Source organism: Triplophysa dalaica, chromosome 20, assembly GCF_015846415.1.
Source record: "Triplophysa dalaica isolate WHDGS20190420 chromosome 20, ASM1584641v1, whole genome shotgun sequence".
NCBI lineage: Eukaryota > Metazoa > Chordata > Actinopteri > Cypriniformes > Nemacheilidae > Triplophysa > Triplophysa dalaica.
The window spans coordinates 11,511,135-11,531,907 of NC_079561.1; the positions used below are offsets into that span (position 1 = coordinate 11,511,135).

The window sequence follows — 20,773 nt, forward strand, 5'->3', positions numbered from 1 at the left end:
TCTATGGCATCAAAAAACCTTTTTAAGCACCTATTTTTAAGAGTGTATTGAATCATTAATATGTGTTTTGCATTGTGGCATTATTTTACTTAAATCGATCAAATAATCGAAATTCCCTGAATATTCCTTAATGTTTTGCAAAATAATCTAATTCACATTACATTGAAGATGTTTGAAAAAAAGTTATAATTTAGATGTCATGGTAGCAGCATTGTACTATATTTAATTTAGTTTTAATAATGTAAAGCATCAGAACGAATTATAGTAATGACAATTTTGGTGGATACTTCTCACAAAAATAATAATGTAAAAATATCCAAATTACAATGCCTCATATTCTTTCTTAAAATATATATTTTTTTATTATTTGGAAGTAAAACATGTCCTGGACAAATTTCTGTTATATTCACCTATTAAAAAATACATTTCAATGTGCTTTTAATACTTTGATTTGTCTTTCTTCCAGCTCCCGTTTGCCTTGTTCAGAGAGGAAGTGCTCCCATGTTTTGTAGCGTTTCCTAATTTATCAGCATCTGCTGCGGGCTGCTTGTCCTCCTGATCTCTCTCTCTATGATAAAAGTAGTTAAAGTTTGAGACTATTACAGGCACCGGCAGGGCGATGGTCAAAACACCGGCAATGGCACACAGAGTGCCCACCATCTTACCCCCCAGAGTAATAGGACACATGTCTCCATACCCCACTGTGGTCATGGTAACAACTGCCCACCAGAATCCATCAGGGATGCTAACAAACTGGGTGTTAGGATCATCCACCTCAGCAAAATAGATGGCGCTAGAGAAGAGAATGACTCCAATGAAGAGAAAGAAGATGAGTAGACCAAGTTCCCTCATGCTGGCCTTGAGCGTCTGGCCCAGGATCTGCAGGCCTTTGGAGTGTCTGGACAGCTTAAATATTCTGAAGACTCGCACCAGTCTAATTATTCGTAGGATCGCTAGGGACATGTTCTGCCCTGTGTTGGATTTATCAGCAGAGGTCACTATTTCGGTTATCAGAGTGACGAAATAAGGAATGATGGAGACAATGTCGATCATGTTCATGATGTTGTTGAAAAATTCCCGTTTGCTGGGGCAGACCAGGAAGCGCACACTGAGCTCGAAGAAGAACCAGATGATGCAAGCCGTCTCAATGATGAAGAATGGGTCGGAGAAGGTGCTGGTGATGCTTTTAGGCGCGACGCTTGGCGGAGAACCCGAGGGACGACCGTGTGTCTGGTTTAAGGAAAAACCCACGGTTGGAAAAATCTCCAGGTCCTCACGGAATTCCGGAAGAGTCTCCAGGCAGAATATGATTATAGAGATAACGATGACGAAGACGGAGACTAGAGCAACCCCTCGGGCTGCGTTTGAGCTCTCGGGGTATTCAAAAAGCAACCAGAACTGCCTATAGAACTCGTTGGCAGGCAAAGGGACCTCGACTTCTTTGATAAAGCCCTCCTCCTCGCGAAACTGCTCCATGGCTTCCTGTCCTAACTCGTAGAAGAGGATCTCATCCGCGAAGACGTCCAAAGGTACGTTGGCGGGCCGACGGATTTTGCCACCCGACTGATAGTAATACAGGATCCCATCAAAGCTCGGACGATTACGGTCGAAGAAATACTCGTTTCTCATTGGGTCAAAAAAGCCCATTCGTTTCATAGGGTCCCCCAGCAGTGTATCTGGGAACTGGTCAAGGGTCTTGAGGCGTGTTTCAAAACGAAGCCCAGCGATGTTAATGATGACCTTCTGATCTCCATCATCAAAACCTCGCTTGTCCACAAATAAGTCTTCGTAGCATTCTTTGGCCAACCGACTCAAGATGGTCTCGCTTTGTGTCCCTTCACTGTTCATAAGTAATTTCCAATTGGAAATAATACTAGCGCAGCTAGCCCGCCCCCTTCTGTTGTTAGGGGGCATGACTGGTGATGGTGGTGATACCTCCAGATTCTGGGGGATTTTCTCTTTACATTGGGACATTTTTGAAGAATAAGTGCAGCCAGGGCTAAAGTCTGGCATATCGAGCATCAATGCTGTCATTTCGTTGGGATAATCTGGATCGTTGAAGTTGTCCACGCTGTTGTCAATATTCTCCACATTCCCAAAGTCCACTAGTGCCACCTCCATCCTTCCAGCCTGGACGGTCATGTGGCTCCAGATGCCACACCAGAGTCAAGCATTCACCGGAACAAAAGCACTGGTTATTTATTGCATAGAGTCGTCACACTGTTTAAGAAGAAACCAACAAGTGGGGCCTGTAAAACAAATAACAAAGCGTTAGAGCATGTATGTTAAAGGGAAGGGTTAACTAGTGAGTGATGTCTGGGAGACTCATTGTTTCTTGGTTTGCTGGTCTGGTTGGAAGGCTGTCGAGAGCAACTGGTGATTGTGATAATACATATTTTGGGAGTCAGCATCCCAACACTTCCACAAATGTCAGGTGCCAGCTGCTGGGTTATTTCTGTTTTAGCTGTGAGTCACTTTTGCACTGCAAATGTAGGAGTGATGGGGAATTTTTACACATCTATATAGTCCTTTAAGAAGCATTAAAGTATTAATATGTTCTGCGAAAAACATTTCATAACAATTATGCCATTAGTGCAATAAATTTGACATTTATGCATTTGGCAGACACTATTATCCAAAGCGACTTACATGATACTAAACATTTGTTTCTGAAGATGTGCAATCCTTGGGATCAAATTCATGACCTTGGCGTTGCTAGCGCCATGCTCTACTGAGCAACAGGAAAGCTTACTGTTGTGAAATGAAAAATGATATATTATTTACATTGTCAATGACATAATGAAAGCATTTGTTTTTATGCCTTTAAAATATCCTGGTTAAAAATAATTTTAAGTAATTTTAAAATCAATTTCTATTTTAAATGTTTTTCTTACAATTAGTAAATAAAAATATTGTATTAAAGTAAGACCTAATCGAATGCTTTTGGGGAAAACAAAAAATATCTAGACACATTCCGTGCTTAAGCTGTCATTTAATTGTATACAATGCAAAACTTTCACTTCATTGCCTTATGATAACTTCAGCATTTGAAAGACAAACTTATATTGCTGTATAATGTATTGACAAACATAAATTATAAAGTTTATTTGTATTTTCACAAACACAAAGTGTGGTACACTTAAGCGGAAGAGGACACAAGGACAAATTCTGCCCAGTTCTTAATGTGACACAGACAAACAGTATCTATGGTGACACACCTCTGACACAACAGTCGGCCGGACATCACCCCAGCTAAAGTGCAACTCTGTCAAACACTTGACACCAGAGTCCAGGCCTGTGAGCCAACGTGGGCGGATAAGACAGCAACTGAAAGAGAAGGAGCGAGATAGTAGCAGATACTGCAGGAAACAGAGAGAGAAAGAGAAACTCTTGCCTGCGGCTGTAATGAAAACAATCACCCCCTCATCTTATTCACTTACTATTCCAATGACCTCTATTGGGTCTGTAGACAATGTTGCGATGTCATGAGACAAGATCTGCTAACAGTAAATATCATACAAGTCATGAAGAACAGTTTTTTTCCCCGGCTTTTAACCAGATTTAAACAAACATTCTCATCACATTTTAATTAAATGCAAAATTTAACAGGTGAGTATGACATTGATTAAACGGTAATAAATCAGCATCTAATTTAACACGTTTATGCAGTCAAACTGACATTTACCGCAACATTGTACCCAATCGCGCAAATTTTTATTCATTATTATAAGTTACTATTCAAAACAGTTTTTGAACTTGCTCATGCTTTTTGTTTATTTTTACCCCAAAAAGTTACAGGCTGCAGTTTTAATGCAAATTTGCTGTAAGTGTAAGTGATCAACTCAACATTTTCATTTTGAACCAAAAACAAAATACTGTACACAGTTTCAGCGACTACAAAACAAACAAATGTTATTTAGCCCAAACTTAACCTTTGGTAGATCTCTGCAAAGAATCAATAACTGTTAAGTAGTCTTAATGTCATTTAATCCAATAAATATACAATAACATATTTATATCAATTAAATATTATAACCAAACAAAGACCGGAAGTTAACTTCGGGCAAGGCACGTGCATCCGATGAAACCGTCTTCAGTCTCATGGCATGGTCACACTACCAGATTATTATTAATTTGCATGCAAATGCCGTAGACCAGAGATGCAAGATTTTGCAAAAAAAATTGCATTTTGCTATGTTCCAACGGTCAAATGACCTGTGAATTCATATCACATAACTACGTTTGACCAATAGAAGATCAGTATGCCACAGTGTGATCTTGCCAGTTAGATGAAACCCTAATAATAATAAAATCAGAATCAATTTTCTACAATACAACTTTAAAATAACAAAAAAAACAATCATCTTGCAATCTAAAAAAAGTCTAGTGTGAATGCAACATTACAATGAAAAAGGGTTTTTTGACTGGTAAGAAACCGCTACAAGATTGACTTACAGTGTGAACCTCCTGAAATATCCCATCAGAACACAATAGCACATTTTCACTAGAAAAGCAACATGCAAATAGACGAACAAATACGATAACAGAATAACAATACATAGCTGGAATATTTTTTATAAAAGTGTTGCTGGGAGATTTTTACTTAAGAATTATCACACTGAAAAGGATAAATCTAACGTAGGAGCGTGGAGGAGACGCCTGGACAGATGTTTAATTAAAGATGCCAAAAATGAGTCATCCTGCTGAACTGCCCAGACAAGAAAACAGAGAACATGTGCGTCACGGAGAGAGGAAGAGAGAGAGAGAGATACTCTCATTAGACAAAGGAAACAAATCCACAGAAGAAGGACCCATTTGAAAAAAGAAAGAGAGTGCTATACAAAATCTATAGTGTTGTATTAACCATAGCGTTCGTGTTTAAAGTTTGTTGTATTTCTGTCTTTTTGTTTTCTTGAACATAAAGTGTTGTAGACTCTAATGCATAGCCTAACAAAATGTATTGTGTGTGCGCTGTTTTGTTTATTTTATGTAAATTATTAATATTACGAAACACCTGCGTGGTTCATACCGTGAAAAGGCTGTTTGACATAACTTGAACAAACACTAACATATATCAACATTTCACACTTTCTAGACGGCAGTCACTTAGAAACCTAACAATCGTTTTTACTGAACTTATTTAAAAATGTAACGTATTCTATTCAAGCCATGTAACCAAACTATTTCCATTCTGTTAAAATGTATCTAAAGGAATCTCAACTTTAATTACAGTATCATAATACACTCTGCTGTATTTCTGTTATTTAATGTATATATTCCATTTAAAAAAAACATCTAGGCAGTTCTACACACTGAAAAAAAGAACTTGTAGAATTTACTTAATAAAATCCTCGTAACAATTTGCACAATTTTTTTAAGTAAAATTTGCTGTTATGATTCAAGTACAGCTTACTTACCAGAATAAATTCAATTCTACTTATTAACTTACATTTAGTTGTTGTTAAAATATCAAGTTAATGTTACTAAAAGTAAACCAAAAAGATGATGCTGAACTGAATCATGTGTCTTGACTCAAACTTCACGGATCACTTACTTTTCATATTAACAACATAGATGGTCAAGTGAGAATATACTTGTGGTCTCTGTACTTGCATTAGCACAGTTCAATAACATACTTCATGATTACGCTCGTGCCTCCGTCAGTCGAGGCACAAGCGCCGCTCTTCTGAACAACGGTAACAACTTAAAAAACCCAAACATAAAAATAATACCAAAACTCTACTAAATCTCAAAGATAAATCAACACAAAATAAGTGTTTCTTTGTACTGACAAAAACTTAAAATGACAGTTAATCTTGAAAATGAATCTCCTAATCGAGTCAGATACAGAGCATGCTCAGTGATCAACTGCCAATGTAGTTATATTTACAGAAATTATTTATGTAGTATCAACACAAAATAAATAAATAAACTTAATTTGACAAATTTAATTGGGTTTAACATAATAAAATTGAGTTGGATTTACCTAATTATTTGTTCAAATAAAATTACTTAAACAAAATAATTAAAATCTCAACAACCCAAGTTAGTAGATTGTATTTTTACGTTATTTTAACATAATTCTCTTCGTTAGAAACAGGAACATAATTATATTAAGCATATTTTAATAACTTCTTTTCATCAAATCTGCTAAAGCACAAAATCATTTTTTCAGTAATTCATTTATTTATCTAATAATTTGATATGATACTGAAACTACAAAGATGTTAAACCCTGAACGCCACTCAAGTCCAATGACCAGATTTACATCTCAGTATTCACAATTTAGGGCTAGGTAATAATAATATTACATTTACACATACACTAAAATTACAGGGCATTATTTCAGAAGAGCACTCAATTCCACAAACACACACGCATTTAAAGATAACAGGACGTTTGAACAGATTTCCCCTAATACTCATTTATTAAACACACACAGGCCTACCTCTCGTGAGAGAGGAGTCTCCTGTCGAGCTGTCGTTTCTGTCTCCAGCTTGTTCTACATTTGGGTTCAGAGTGGCCTAATCTATTAAAGACAGCATTAGGTAACCTTATGCTGGCAGGAAACAAGAGCTGAGATACACACGCACACAAACGCAAACTCTCTCTCACACTCAAACAAACATTTATTTGAGTTCACACCCAGACACACATTCAGACACACGCACACACTCAATGGTCTGTTCACAAACACAGGGTGTACAGAAAATGCATCCCACAGCAGTCAACTAAAGTTATTTTGTTTTACTAACCAACTATTTTATTTTTGTGAGGTGTAACTTCAGGATTTAGCGCTTCAAATGTATGGAATTACAGTGCACTAGAGGCGTACTTTCGTATCCAATCCACGACACACCTCGCCTTCTCACGTTAACTAGAGACATCCTTGTTAAATATCCGTCACCTGTCACAGAGACAAACTTTTTGTTTATGGCGGCATGTCGGACACGCTTGACCTACAGCAGTCTAGACACATTTGATGAGCGTTGATCAACGTGTCCGGGCTAAATATATTTGTCTCATTCAGCATTGACACCCACCAGACCAATCGCTCGCATATCACATCAATCCTCTGCTTATTTCCAGATCACTCCAGCTCAACAGCTCGCCAGTTCATCCCCCGAATTTACACATCACCTCCATCATGAAAAGACGTGTGGGTGTCATTGTATCTGTCGATTCAGGGATCAGATTTTTGCTTGCATTGCATTGAACTGAACATGTTATGTTATGCAAAGCAGAAAGCAGAAGTCAATGTGCTTTTACGCTGGCTTGACAAATCCAAAGATCGATGTATCGCCTATGCCAAGTAATCGGCCAATATTGGTATTCATTGATAACCGGCTGATTTACAGCAGGGGTTGCCTTGACAATAAATATTTTTGGTTCCGTTTTAAATAAGTCTAAGTGAACCGGAAGTCTCGATCAAGTTCAGTTTTGGGGTGTTCATCAGTGAAATGGAATATTGAATATTGAAGAGGCGGGCCTTATTTTTTCCACTGCAAATTGATTGGAAGTAGAAAGCATGCGTCAGTGGGCATTTCAGAAGTTCATTTTTACATTTTTATTGAAGAAGAAGTTTTTTGTTTGTGGAAAAAACTTTTACCACAATACAAACTGTAAAACAAATCCCATAAAAATTATAATATTCTATAATAATGTAATATTCTGGCAGCTGGGGCATCAGAAAAATGCCTTAAAATGACTTTTTTGTTAAGCAAACTTATATGTTATTTTACACCAGACTTTTGCAGTCTATCTTTTATTTATCTATATTTTGTATTTCAAAAATGCATAAAAATTCTGTAATATTACAGCGTAGGAATGTGTGCTAACAACGTTACTTTGTTAAATGGTGATTTCATGGGGACTTTAAGAGAATCTAACAGCAATATGTAGATGTATGGATGCAACCCGAAACAACTGAATGAATATTGTCTTCTTTTATTTATAATAAATAAATAAAATGACAAGTTCAAAAAAAATTCCCAAATTCTCATTGGTCACATCTTTTTATCTCTCTCAATTTGTCTTTTTAAACTGACCGATAACTCTAATTACATAAACAACCTACAGACGTGATAGCTTTTAGACAAGGTGATTTTCTCCATTATTCTGACACTACGGTCAAAGATTTTATCATATAATAGCATTTTCCTCCACAAACAAGACATTCAATGCATATTTCAAGAGTATAGATAATAGATTTAAAGATCAAAGCAGCATGTCAGGATCTTGTCATAGAGATTAATTATATACTGACCCGAGCTTTCGTAATGTGACATGATAAATGACCACTGGCTAGAATCCAAACACCCTCATCAATTTCTCTGTCTACCCATTAAACCTGGTCATTAAACCAAACCTGGACTTCTGTTACACCTTTCAAAGAAGCTTCTTTAAAATTCTGTGTCAAACAACACATCCCGAAGTGTCAGACTATTCGTTGTTAAACAGCTTTTCTCTCTCCTGTCCAACAAATGTTTAACTTTCGTCACGCTGCTCTGTGCTGCACATCACTTTGTAAACAAATATGTGACCCTGGACGTCAAAAAAAGTCTCGTGGGTCAATTTTTCGAATTTGAGATTTTTACATAAATGAAATATTACATTAATTAATAAATAAGATTTATATTGATGTATGATTTGTTAGAATAGAACAATATCTGGCTGAGGTACAACCCTTTAAAACTCAGGAATCTGAGAGCGCAAAAAAATCTTAATGGTGAGAAAATCGCCTTGTTGTTAATCAAGTTGTTAATCAGGGGAACTGTGGCAGGCCATCCACTCACGTAAATAAAGTTTTTATATATTTAAGGTAGGAAATTTACAAATATCTTCATGAAACATGATCTTTAATTAATATCCTAATGATTTTTGGCATAAAAGAGAAAATTGATAATTTTGACCCATGAAATGTATTTTTGTCTTTTCCTTAAAATGTTCCCGTGCTACTTAAGTCTGGTTTTGTGATCCAGGGTCGCATACGAACAAGGTAAAGGGGCATATAAGCTCGCGCTGTACAGTCTGGCCTGACTTTATAACTGTGGAGTTCGCGCTGTGTAAAGAGAACGCACAGTTTGCACAGAACTGCCTGATTTTTCAACATGTGCTGCGCAGAATTGCCTGACTTTACAACGTGGGCTGCGCAGACACAAGTCATGCCTGTTTCACACATACTCCGTGTGCAGTGCATATGGTGTGCATATTTTTGAGTGCACATGTTAACGGATAAGATCATTGAAATAGCACGCGGATGCGATGTGGTCCGTCCGTTGCAGATGCAGTGCGGTGCATCGTTGCAGCGATCATTTACTCATCGAGTCTACTTTTGCTGTAAAGCACGGATTTATTTAAAGTGATAGCACACGTATTATGCTCAAAATTAAAATGAATTGACACAAAAATGCAGTAATGTCACCATAAATGCATGTAAATGAAGTGTACTATCATAGTTTAAGTTATATTTTTTGTTTAATTAGGCAATAAAAGCAAAACACTTGCCATGAGTTGTAAAAATAAATAATCGGATTAAAATGATGTGTAGTACGTTCTTTTCACCTGTTGTGTTTAGGCAAGAAAAGGTTTATAATTGTACACGCGTACGTCGTCTTTATACAATGCGGGCTCTGCAGCTCACATTGCATAAAGATGCACGTTACTTTATCACGCCGCAGGGCGATGTCAGCATCCATCGAAATGTTTCAGTGTAGATATAGAGATTGCCCAACCCTATTTTGTGTCCATACAGTGAAACTAAAAGTTAAGGCCAATGTTGTTTGGTTACCAACATTCTTCAAAATATCTTATTTTGTGTTCTGCAAGGATAGAAAGTCATACGGGTTATTTGAAATGACAAGAGGCTGAAAAAGTAATCAAAGAACTTTTATTAATCCCTGTAGCCCTTCACTGTCACTCAAGAAATTGGTATGAAAGTTGAGAGCCATTTTAAAGGTTAAGCATGCGAGGAAAAGCCTAAAGACTGTAATTTGTCCTTTGACTAGATTTAGCTGCGCTTTAATAGATGAAGGACTTAAGTGGGGAAATCCTCAATGTGACTGGTACATTCGCCGACATAAGCTGCGGTTTATCTAGATATTAACCAAAGACAGTAAAAAATATCAGGAAATACAATATATCTGGTGCAGATCTGCACAAATTTGAAATATACAAATTGTCTGCAGACCCCATGAAGTCAAATGTAGAGTTTTGTAACTTTATATCCATGTGTGTTAGCTTTAAATTGTCCTAAAGGTTGACAAAATGTAGATGAGATATGTTTATGAGATATACAGTGAATAATTTAAGTATCTGTTATTACATTTACATTTATGCATTTGGCAGAAGCCTTTATCCAAAGCGACTTACATTGCTTTATCCTTTACATTTTACATAGGTATTTGCAATCCCCTGGGATCGAACCCACAACCTTGCGTTGTTAAACACAATGCTCTTACCACTGAGCTACAGGAAAGCTTATTACATTAGAGACTTTGAAAAATTGACCAAAAGTATTGATGAGTCACCCTGCACCACACAGGCTTTTGTCCATTCAAATGCTATGCCATCTAGAATGTTCCACAAGGCTGGACCAAAATGTTATTTAATTCTTAAACAACATTGACCTACTGAACATGAGACCATCTCACGATGGTCTTCGGTGTCTCATCTTGAGGGGGATCACACTGTGCAACTCCTAAACCAGAGCAGATGACTTTGGGCTTGGTCTGGATGCTTCTAAGAGGATTAATCTGGCTGAGGGAGCTCAATGCTATAAGCTGAGGGATCACCTCTCTCAGTTGAACATTAGCCGCCACATGTCTGAAAGCTCAATTATAGGATAGATGGCATGACTTCAACACATCAATTAGGATCAGAAAACATTCTCCGAGATGACCAGTCCATCGTTGACCAGTATAGAAGTGTGTGGAGAAACACAAGCACAGGTTTTCACCATCAGAACTATTGGAACAGGATATTCCTATATCCCGCCTATATCCCGCTAACACGCCTTTAGTGATGTCATCACCTGACATAGACTCATGACACACACTGAAATAAAGTGAAATCTCATGTATAGAGAAAAAAAACTTGAAAAACAAACTAACTTGAAAAACAATCTGACAAAGCCATATCCAAAAGTCAGGCAGACTGAGGGACAAACAGACAGAATGCAAAATACTAAAGATAAACTGAATTTGGTTTTGTGCCCATACAATGGAAGTCAGAGGAGTTCAGTGTTGTTTGGTTACAAATGTTCTTCAAATTATATTGGTTTGTGTTCTGCAGAAGAAAGAAAGTCATACTGGTGTGAATTCACATGAGGGTGAGTAAATTATGAAATAATTTTTATTTTTAGGTGAACTCTATAAACGGAACCAATTGTATACGTTCATGTTTTGTTTTACGACATAGTCTGACCTGTGTATCAGTGCAACTATCTAATACGTAGATAGTCCCTAATTGACACATTGAAATTCAGCTTCTACACTGCTTAGAGGAAATAGCGATCATTAATTCTATTTTTACCTCCAGAGGCAAGTTAAAGCTTTCCCTTACAGGCCAGTGTGTGTACTTAGGATAAATAGTTTTGAATTTCCTATTTTGCTTGGACCAGGAATCCCCAGAGGGAATTCCAAAGAGACTGAAGTCACTACTCGGAGCATTGGAGTTCTGTTATTGTATCAAAATGTTGCAGAATACATAGATATATAAATATGTATTGTAAAAGAAATTGATGCTGCACAGCCTCTTTCTCTAACGCTGTGTGTGTGTTTGGTCTTTCTAAACCTACATTGTGGGGACCAAATATCATTTTTGTAAGTATTTTTTTATAAGGATCATTAGGACCGCCCTTTTCACAGCTGCTCCTCATTTAATTTTAAAATAAAATTGGATTCTAAATAATGTAGTGCGGGATGATATCGTACATCCATTGCATGTGAACTGACATTGACACAGCAGATCTCTGTGTGGTGGCTGTGTGCCCTCTGAGGGATGGAGGACTCACTCAATCCTTGCGTGGCAGCTGTTCTGACCTGATTTGTTTCCCAAATCACATCTGCAAACAAGTCCCAACAAACTATGGGATAAGAGTTGAGTCTAGCCACACAGATGTTCTAATTCCTCTACCACTTACAGCTGACAAATACAAAACACAAAAATGTCTACTAAGAGTTTGAAATTATGTGTACAGTGTCTAGTGAATTATTCTGCTTATCTGTCATAAAGTGCGATTGATTTTTTTCTTTTTGCTATAACTACGTTTACCTATTTAAAGCTTGTAAAGCTTGTAAAGCTTCAACTTGCTTCCTCTTCTTCAATGTGTGCTCGGCAAGATTGTTTTCTGCTTGAGCGCCACCAAGTCGTGTTTAACTTCAGCAGCTTCAGGCACGTGAAATAAAGCAGCAATCTCATTGATCGGCCAGTTTTTTACGCGCCGCATCAAACAAAAAAAGAACCCGAGGCGTATTTTAGAATGACGCTTTTACGCCTGCTGTTTTGCCCATCGTTCTGCACACTCAAATTGGTGCCATTTGTTTAGTCGGGATGCGTTAAATGTCAGTGATAAATTCCTCGCACCGGCTTGGACAAGCATTTAGTCTGGTTTCTCTGTATATCAGCATAAGGGATTTACTGTACTGCATGGAGGAAAAAATTTATTTGCATTGTCAACTGGCACGGCTTAACCGCAAAAAAACACATAAACATTTACTGTATGTATGCCAACATGAGCTAAACCAATCACACACATGACACATACAAGCGTACAAACCCTATCACACTTATTTTCATACGATCTGCTTACACCCCCCTGGCGGTTAAGATGCCTATGCAATATTTACGAAAGAACGTACAAATAAAATAAATACAATTGTTTTAACTTCTTGCTTGGGTTGAACTTTAACCGTACAGAAAGCCCTGTCTGTCTTTACTGAATAGTGTCTCATGACATGGAACAAGTGAAGAACATTTTTAATAGCTGTGGTTGTTTGCCCACTCGTATCTTAGAAGAGTTCAACTCTGTTGCCAGAATCTGCGGCATGATGGTTTCCACTATAAATAAACAGCCATCAGCAGAGCCTTTTTTTCGTGTTCTTATTTAAGAAAACCTCCTGGACTTCGTGAAAATACCCTGCAAAGGTCACCAAAATCATTAGCTTGCGAGATTGCAGGGAAACCCTTCCAAAATTTCAACTAAAAATATCATGCCCCTACTGTGCTCCCATCTGTGCACTTCTCAACAAGAACGGGCATTAGTGTCTACACACACAGCCTGTGACGGTCGCAACGGCCCGTCATCGCCTACGCCTGATGCAAAAGGTCCTTCACAGTAAAGCAGAAGGGCAGAGCGTGGTTCTTAACAATATTCTCATTTTATCCAAGCAGTGCTGACCTTCACCTGCCAGCTTCATTCATCCATCTCATCATCAACCAGACGAATAGAATAGTCTACTGTAAAAATGATTTTTTAAAGCACTTGTTTGTTACTAAAACTGGTTGAACTTACACAGGGGTCATATTAATAATATGTAATATACAAGCTAAACAGATGAGTTTGTAGTGATTCATGAATAGCGGTTATATCTGTGGGCGCTGCGGATAATCCGCAGGTTGGGCGGGTAAGGTAATAACAAAGTACCTTGTGATTAATTGCGGTCATTAATTATGCAAATATTTTATTTTATTAATTCTCTAAAATATGAACGTGTTTTAAATGCATTTTCATCAGGCAGACAGGCACTAATTTGCAGACTCATAGTTTAAAAAAAGTCTGTCTCGAGGATGGGATGGGGGTCCATTCTTAAAGTGAAGGTAACATGCTAAGTCATGCATTCTGACGTCTTCACACTGCTGACCGTGCTGGCTCTCATGCTTAACATGGTCAACTTGATAAAAAACGAGTTGGACGTATGACGTAGTATTTCTGTGCTTAATACACTCCCCCAGCACTCCAACTTGTTTCAGATATGTTATTGCGCAATTCTCCCGGAAAAGCATGGCATGGCGAAAGAAAGAGCCCGCCCACGCATCAACAGACGAGCAACTCGGAGCGAGACCCACTTGCCTTGAAGTTTGTCTGATCGTTACTCTTCCAATAGTGAAGTTTACTATATAATTGTGTGCTTTTGCTGTTGTGTGCTCGTGCCGTAGTTCCCTCCCACTGCCAGCCTCCAGCAGCTGTGTTTTAACAGAAATAATCCTAAAGCTGTATCTTTCTTTTATAAATGTGATCAAACTAAACACTCCTCGAAGATACAACATAGGCTATGCAATACTAATATAGGTCCTCAAGGTTAATATGAGATTGGCAGAAAATGTGTGTGATACCTGATCTTCAGAGAAATGGAGGCGAAACAGATCCGAGAGAACATTTAAAAAGGAGAATTAGATCAAATCAACTGCACCGTACTTGGCTTCAATGTTTAATAGTTTATCAGTCATTGCTTGGGCTGAACATCATAGTTTGTGTGTCTGTGTTGCAATAAAAGAAACAGCGATATTCTCAAGTCTGAAGGGAGTAATACAGTCTCTGTTTATTTGATTGAAAAATGTAGACAAATCTGGGCAAAGCCAAACGTTTGCTTAATAAATAAAAGGTTTTATTTAAAAGCAGCCTAGATCAGTGTAATATTTATAAGAGATTCCCACAACAGCTCTATCGTCGCGGAAGCTGCTGTTAAAAATGAATTATCCCCTGATTATTCTCTTAAAACCAAAGAATTAGAATGAATAATGTTATGATCGGGTGCGGATATCTAACAGAGCAAATTATAGGTGCGGTTGGATGATGTGTTTGAAGCAGCAGATTTGGGTGACATTTGAGATGATCCGCGCTTGTACAAAGTACAGCAGCAGCTGTTTTTAAGAGTTTCCAAATGTTCAAAAGCCACAATAATTGATGATTTTAATGATGTCATAGTCTGAAATGTGTCACAATACTGCATCAGTATCATATTGTTATTATGTCATATATATTTGATGTTTATAATATAATAAAAATCATTTCAGGCTTGTAAATAATCTCAATAAAGATGCATATCCCCAAAGATAACTATAATTCCTCTAGAGTGAGATTTTGTCTGTCAAAGTCACAAATAAAACACGGATAAGATCAACTCCACTTGCAACTGCATTTTTTTAAAATAGCCCAAGCTTTTTAACAAAAATGTTTTACAAAGAAACGTATTTGGTTTTAAATGATAAAGCAATATGATATTTAACGTTGGGTCATAAAGTCTTTGGGCACTTTCTGGTTGTCAACCGCTTGATAGAACATGTCCATATTTAATGTGATAAACTACACCTGTGGTTACTTTGCTAGGACACCTGTGTGAACTTAACGGGAAACTGAGTACACACATCCACTGACAATCACCTGAGACCAGTTAGTTATTGCGTAAGTAACAGAAAAATTAAGAGTTTTAAAATAATCTGCATTTCAACAAGTGCAGAAGCCACTTTCGGTGATGTCTTCATACAATGCCAAAGGGCCTATGACGTATAAATGAAATCCCAAATACTTTTTGAAAAGGTAAATCATAAGTACACATTCACATCAATGATGTTCTTTTGACATTTATAACGTTGTGGTTTACTAAATTTAGCGATGAAACAGTATGAAGTAACAGAGGTGTAAATGTAGGCATTACCTGTAGATCAGGTGCAGTGATGCGTCGTTGACGGCTGCGTGACGCACAGAGGAGACGTCTGGACGTAAACACTGAAAAATGCGTAAAATATGTCGCGAAAATCGCCGCAAAAAGGTCACTATAGATCGGATAGCTCACATGTTGCACAATTATCGTGGTGAATAATGTTTACACGAAGTTTCCAGCATTGTTGGTGAAGTTGTGTTCATCCCTGATGTGGGCAGAACATGTGTTTCAGTCCGCACTGACTTTCCTCTGTAAGCTCACGAGGGGCCGGACAAATCAACAACAGACAGTGTGTCGTAATAAAATCACGTTTTTCAGCTTAAGTGAATAAATGTATGTTATAGGCTTTGGAGGTTTTCAGTCAGAAGGTAAATTAAATGTGTTTTTACTCATTGTTTTTGAATGCTGATTTAAAACAGCTGATTCAAGCACCTATGGATTTGTGATTCAACACAAATAGTTTTTATACAAGTCCCATGTTTACATACATTGAAAGCTTCTTATTAGAGGATGCATATTTTATTTTACTTTACTAAACACTTTTACAATAGTTAAACCATGGTTTCTCAATGCAAACATGGTTTAACTATGGTCCTTAAATGGACATGTATTACAGGAAAAAGACAGATTTAAGAATAGGTGAGCTTTTCTTTTCTCATAATGTGAGAAATTAGAATAAAAAGAAATTCTGAATAGTTGAGAAAAGATGCAGTTATATAACCATTTTGTGACTTGCATTCTGCTTTACCTTTGGGAGCTTGTCACATGAATTTTTTCTGGAAGAATCTCACGCCCCCTTCAGGACACTTTACAATAACGCCTGACTGTGAAATTCACTATAAGCTGTAAACTTTTTTCAGAAATCTGATTGGTTGATTTAAACGTTGTCCCAGGGTCAACATAATGTTGTCATAAGGACATCAACCACTTGGCATAAACAGGAGAGCCGGTTGTCACTACTGCATAAAGACAAGAGATATTTAGTCTTAATGTCATAAATCCTCTATATTTTCAACTGACAAATGAGTGTTAAAGGAGTAGTTCTGAAAATTCTGTCATTATTCTCCCCCGTTATTTGGGGGTCAAACCCAAAACTGGCACACAACCGTGTTTACCGAAGTGTACCCATAAAGCATCTGTATGTTGTCATGCACATTAAATTAAACACATGTATGCAAGTACATACATTTGATGGTATGCACTTTGGAAACTTTTCATACATTATGACACATTTAGGTCAGGTTTTCAATTAAAAATAACAATAAAAATCCAAAATTGGTCACGAATCAATGAATCAATCAATAGAAGGAAATATAATAAATAACGGGTCAAAGGTGTTTTAAGAATAGGCCTAAAGGGTCTAATTGTACATTTGAGGTTTGGGGTAAGTTGTCACATGTTTTACATATTATTTTACCAAAGAACAGCTTTTTCACTGCAGCAGCTGTCACTTATCAATGGGGGTTTAAACACTAGAAAAGGAAAAAAACCTTACAGACTTACAGTGTATGACAGTGAATATGATGAAACTAAGTCATGTTTCATGTATTCTTATCTCATCCCAGCAGACAGAAGGGGTCTTAAAATATCCCACCCCTATTAATATTTCACCAAACCATACTTTCTCTTCATCACGACTTGCGATCTCTTTATCTCTCCTGTTTTTCTTAACCAGATTTCAGTACATGATGATAAAAAAGAAAAAGTGCCGTATATTTTTTAGAAATGACAGCGACTTTGATGATCCGTCACTATGCCCGTTTCAGTCCTGTTGGGTGTTTGATATATGTATGTATGTTCTCAATGCAGACTTGTCCATTTTTAACAATGATGGAACACATTCCATCATGTCTATTTCAGTCCATTAGGAGGTCTGTTGTGCGTTTCTTTCAGGCTCAAAGCTTCTGACAAAGCTCTCAAAGGCGATTTACAGCAGAAGTGGATGATGTTGTGCTGAGTGACCATTAGCAGTCAAATTACAATTTACTCTGGAAATTTCCTCTCTAGCTCAAGCACTTTCTACTTTGGTAGCACTAAGGCTGTCTGGCGTTTTCCGTGCAAACCGGTAAGCAAAGGTTAATCTGTTGGAGTGCATGAAAAGATCATTGTCCGTCAGTCAAAACAGACGTTTTCTATGCAAACCAATTACTGGAAAACATTTTGTGCATAAAAAATTGGTAACACTTTGTAATAAGATTGAATTGGTTAACCAAGTCACTTTGCATAAAAGCATCTGTGAAATTAATAAATGTAACATTAGTAATAAGCTAACTAACATTATGCAATTTGGACATCTTCTGGTGATGAAAACAATGCGGATTCAACGCTGGTCCAGAAGAACTTCCTGTATTAGTTTTTTACACGACACAAACGTTTGCACAACATACAACCAACAGAACATTTAAAACAAAATCAAAATGTCAAACAAATATCTTTAAAATTTAATTATATATGTAAGATATAAAAACAGAAGTGCTTCTGGACCAGAGTTTACATCTTGCAACGTGGTGTATAGTTTACAGCATTTATTAATCTTTAGTAAAATTAGTTAATGCCAAAACATGTAAGTTCTTGGTGCATTAACTAATTGACCGTACATTTGAACTTTTACTTAAATAAAATTTATCAATACGTGTTGAAATGAACAAACAAACATATAAAAAAGAAAAAACATCAGCTTTCTTCAGCTTAACCAATCAGGCAAAAATACAAAGGTGTGTTAGACGGATGCTATTTTTAGCTGGATGTTATGGATGCCATGTTTACTTTGTAGAAAAAGCGTCATCGTTTGGTTTAGAAATGAAAATGCATCAATGCATAGAAAGGAAATCAGGGTTAACAGACCTATAAATGTATCCTTGTGCCTTTGGTATGAAGAGATATCCAACTTCATTCAGTTTAAATATTCATGAATCATGCTTTTGTATATTTATAGTCTAAGCCCGGAATAGTTTCTTGAAAAATGCCTTGCCTTGCCTTTCTCCGGGGGTAATCTTTTTGTATCTGGAATTAGTTAAACGTATTAATGTTCAATAAAGGTATTTTTTAAATGTTTAATACAGTGTCTTAAAGGGATAGTTCACCCAAAAATGAAAATTCTGTCATGAATTACTCTCTAGTTGTTCCAAACCTGTATATATTTCTTTGTTTGGTTGAACACAGAGAAAAATATTTGGACGAATGATTGTAACAGTTCCTGGATCCCATTGACTACCAGGTAGGAAAATGACAATGGTAGTCAGTATTGTTTGCTTTCCTACATTCTTCAAACTATCTTCTGTTGCTTTCAACAGAACAAAGAAAATTATAAAGTAATTATAAAGTAATTTTCTTAGGGTAGTCAATTGTTTGGTTACAAGCATTCTTCCAAATATCTTTATTTGTGTCACCAAAACAAAGAAATATACAACGATTCGGAATTTATAAAGATCGCGAAGGTGAGTAACTGAGGACAGAACTTTTTTGGGGGTGAACTATCCCTTTAAATGTATACATAATACATTTTGGATGTCCATCCATCCATCCATTTTCTACCGCTTATCCGAACTACCTCGGGTCACGTGGAGCCTGCGCCTATCTCAGGAGTCTTCGGGCATCAAGGCAGGATACACCCTGGATGGAGTGCCAACCCATCGCAGGGCACACACACACACTCATTCACTCACGCACTCACACCCTACGGACAATTTTTTCCAGAGATGCCAATCAACCTACCATGCATGTCTTTGGACCAGGGGAGGAAACCGGAGTACCCGGAGGAAACCCCCGAGGCACGGGGAGAACATGCAAACTCCACACACACACAAGTCGGAAGCGGGAATCGAACCCCCAACCTTGGAGGTGTGAGGCGAACGTGCTAACCACTAAGCCACCGTGCCCCCCCATTTTGGATGTCATATCAAATTAAATTTTTCATAGGAAAACTTTGTGTACAGTGGGGGGCACGGTGGCTTAGTGGTTAGCACGTTCGCCTCACACCTCCAGGGTTGGGGGTTCGATTCCCACTTCCGACTTGTGTGTGTGGAGTTTGCATGTTCTCCCCGTGCCTCGGGGGTTTCCTCCGGGTACTCCGGTTTCCTCCCCTGGTCCAAAGACATGCATGGTAGGTTGATTGGCATCTCTGGAAAAAATTGTCCGTAGGGTGTGAGTGCGTGAGTGAATGAGTGAGTGTGTGTGCCCTGCGATGGGTTGGCACTCCATCCAGGGTGTATCCTGCCTTGATGCCCGATGACTCCTGAGATAGGCACAGGCTCCCCGTGACCCGAGGTAGTTCGGATAAGCGGTAGAAAATGGAATGGAATGGAACTTTGTGTACACTTAACCATTTTTACTTAATCTTTTGTACTTTCAGAAAAAAATGTAAATAGGAAGGTAATAACTTGACCTATGCAAAAGGTAAAGGAAGTATTTAGGGCAGAACCTTTATCAATTAACATCGACCAAAGCAGTATCGATCCATTTTGGCCTTTGCCCTTTCTCATGAGTACCAGACATGAAATGATTCTGAGTAACTGCATTATGGCTCACGACAACAGATCTCTCAAGGTTAGACATATTCTGTCTACATGACAAATATAGTAATAATATCGTTGGGTACTACAGTGCTTGTAGCCTACACACTGTTGGATCAGCAAACATCCAGTCAGCATGTTTCTCATTGAAGCCCATTGCACATTGAGTCCGAAATTTGCATCCAAAATTAATACAACCTCACGTAGTGCCAATCACATTTACACACTGCCTTCGATATTTTTGTCCATCATAAAAACAAATTATGTGTTTTTCGCATCCGTAGCAAGCATTTTGAGTGGCCTTTTTTAACAATTCAGAGACACCGTACAAACGAAAGCGAAATACGTAAAAACGCATATGAAAATGTCGGACTGTGTGTGCAAAGACCTTTACTTTTAAGAAAATGGAACACATTCAATTGCACTGATCACACATAAATCTAAGGCGGCATTTAAAGCAAAATCAAAGCCAAGTCTTCTCAATGACGCTTGTGTTAAGAGCCAAGTTGAAGCCCATAAGCATTGAGAAAGGGCCTTTAACTGTCATGTACATATTAAAAGCACTATGTCTCATTAATTATGGCCAACACATCTCCACAT

The 20,773-nt window shown here is 37.6% G+C and overlaps 1 protein-coding gene across 2 annotated transcripts; it reads right to left on the reverse strand.

Moving 5' to 3' along the window:
* Positions 1 to 40: 40 nt before the first annotated feature.
* On the reverse strand, positions 41 to 15,853 carry kcna10a (potassium voltage-gated channel, shaker-related subfamily, member 10a). Of its 2 annotated transcripts, XM_056733096.1 has the most exons (3): positions 15,657 to 15,853; positions 3,219 to 3,327; positions 41 to 2,249 (listed from the first exon to the last, which is right to left on the reverse strand). In XM_056733096.1, the coding sequence occupies exon 3, from the start codon at positions 2,140 to 2,142 to the stop codon at positions 439 to 441; it is 1,704 nt and encodes a 567-aa protein (XP_056589074.1). In that variant the 5' UTR covers positions 2,143 to 2,249; positions 3,219 to 3,327; positions 15,657 to 15,853; the 3' UTR covers positions 41 to 438. The 2 variants fall into 2 exon arrangements, with proteins under 2 accessions (XP_056589074.1, XP_056589073.1); XM_056733095.1 differs by lacking the exon at positions 3,219 to 3,327.
* Positions 15,854 to 20,773: the final 4,920 nt, after the last annotated feature.

Bases quoted from the DNA above. Each gene is read 5' to 3' on its own strand.
- kcna10a (XM_056733095.1), bottom strand. From the start codon at position 2,142: ATGACCGTCCAGGCTGGAAGGATGGAGGTGGCACTAGTGGACTTTGGG.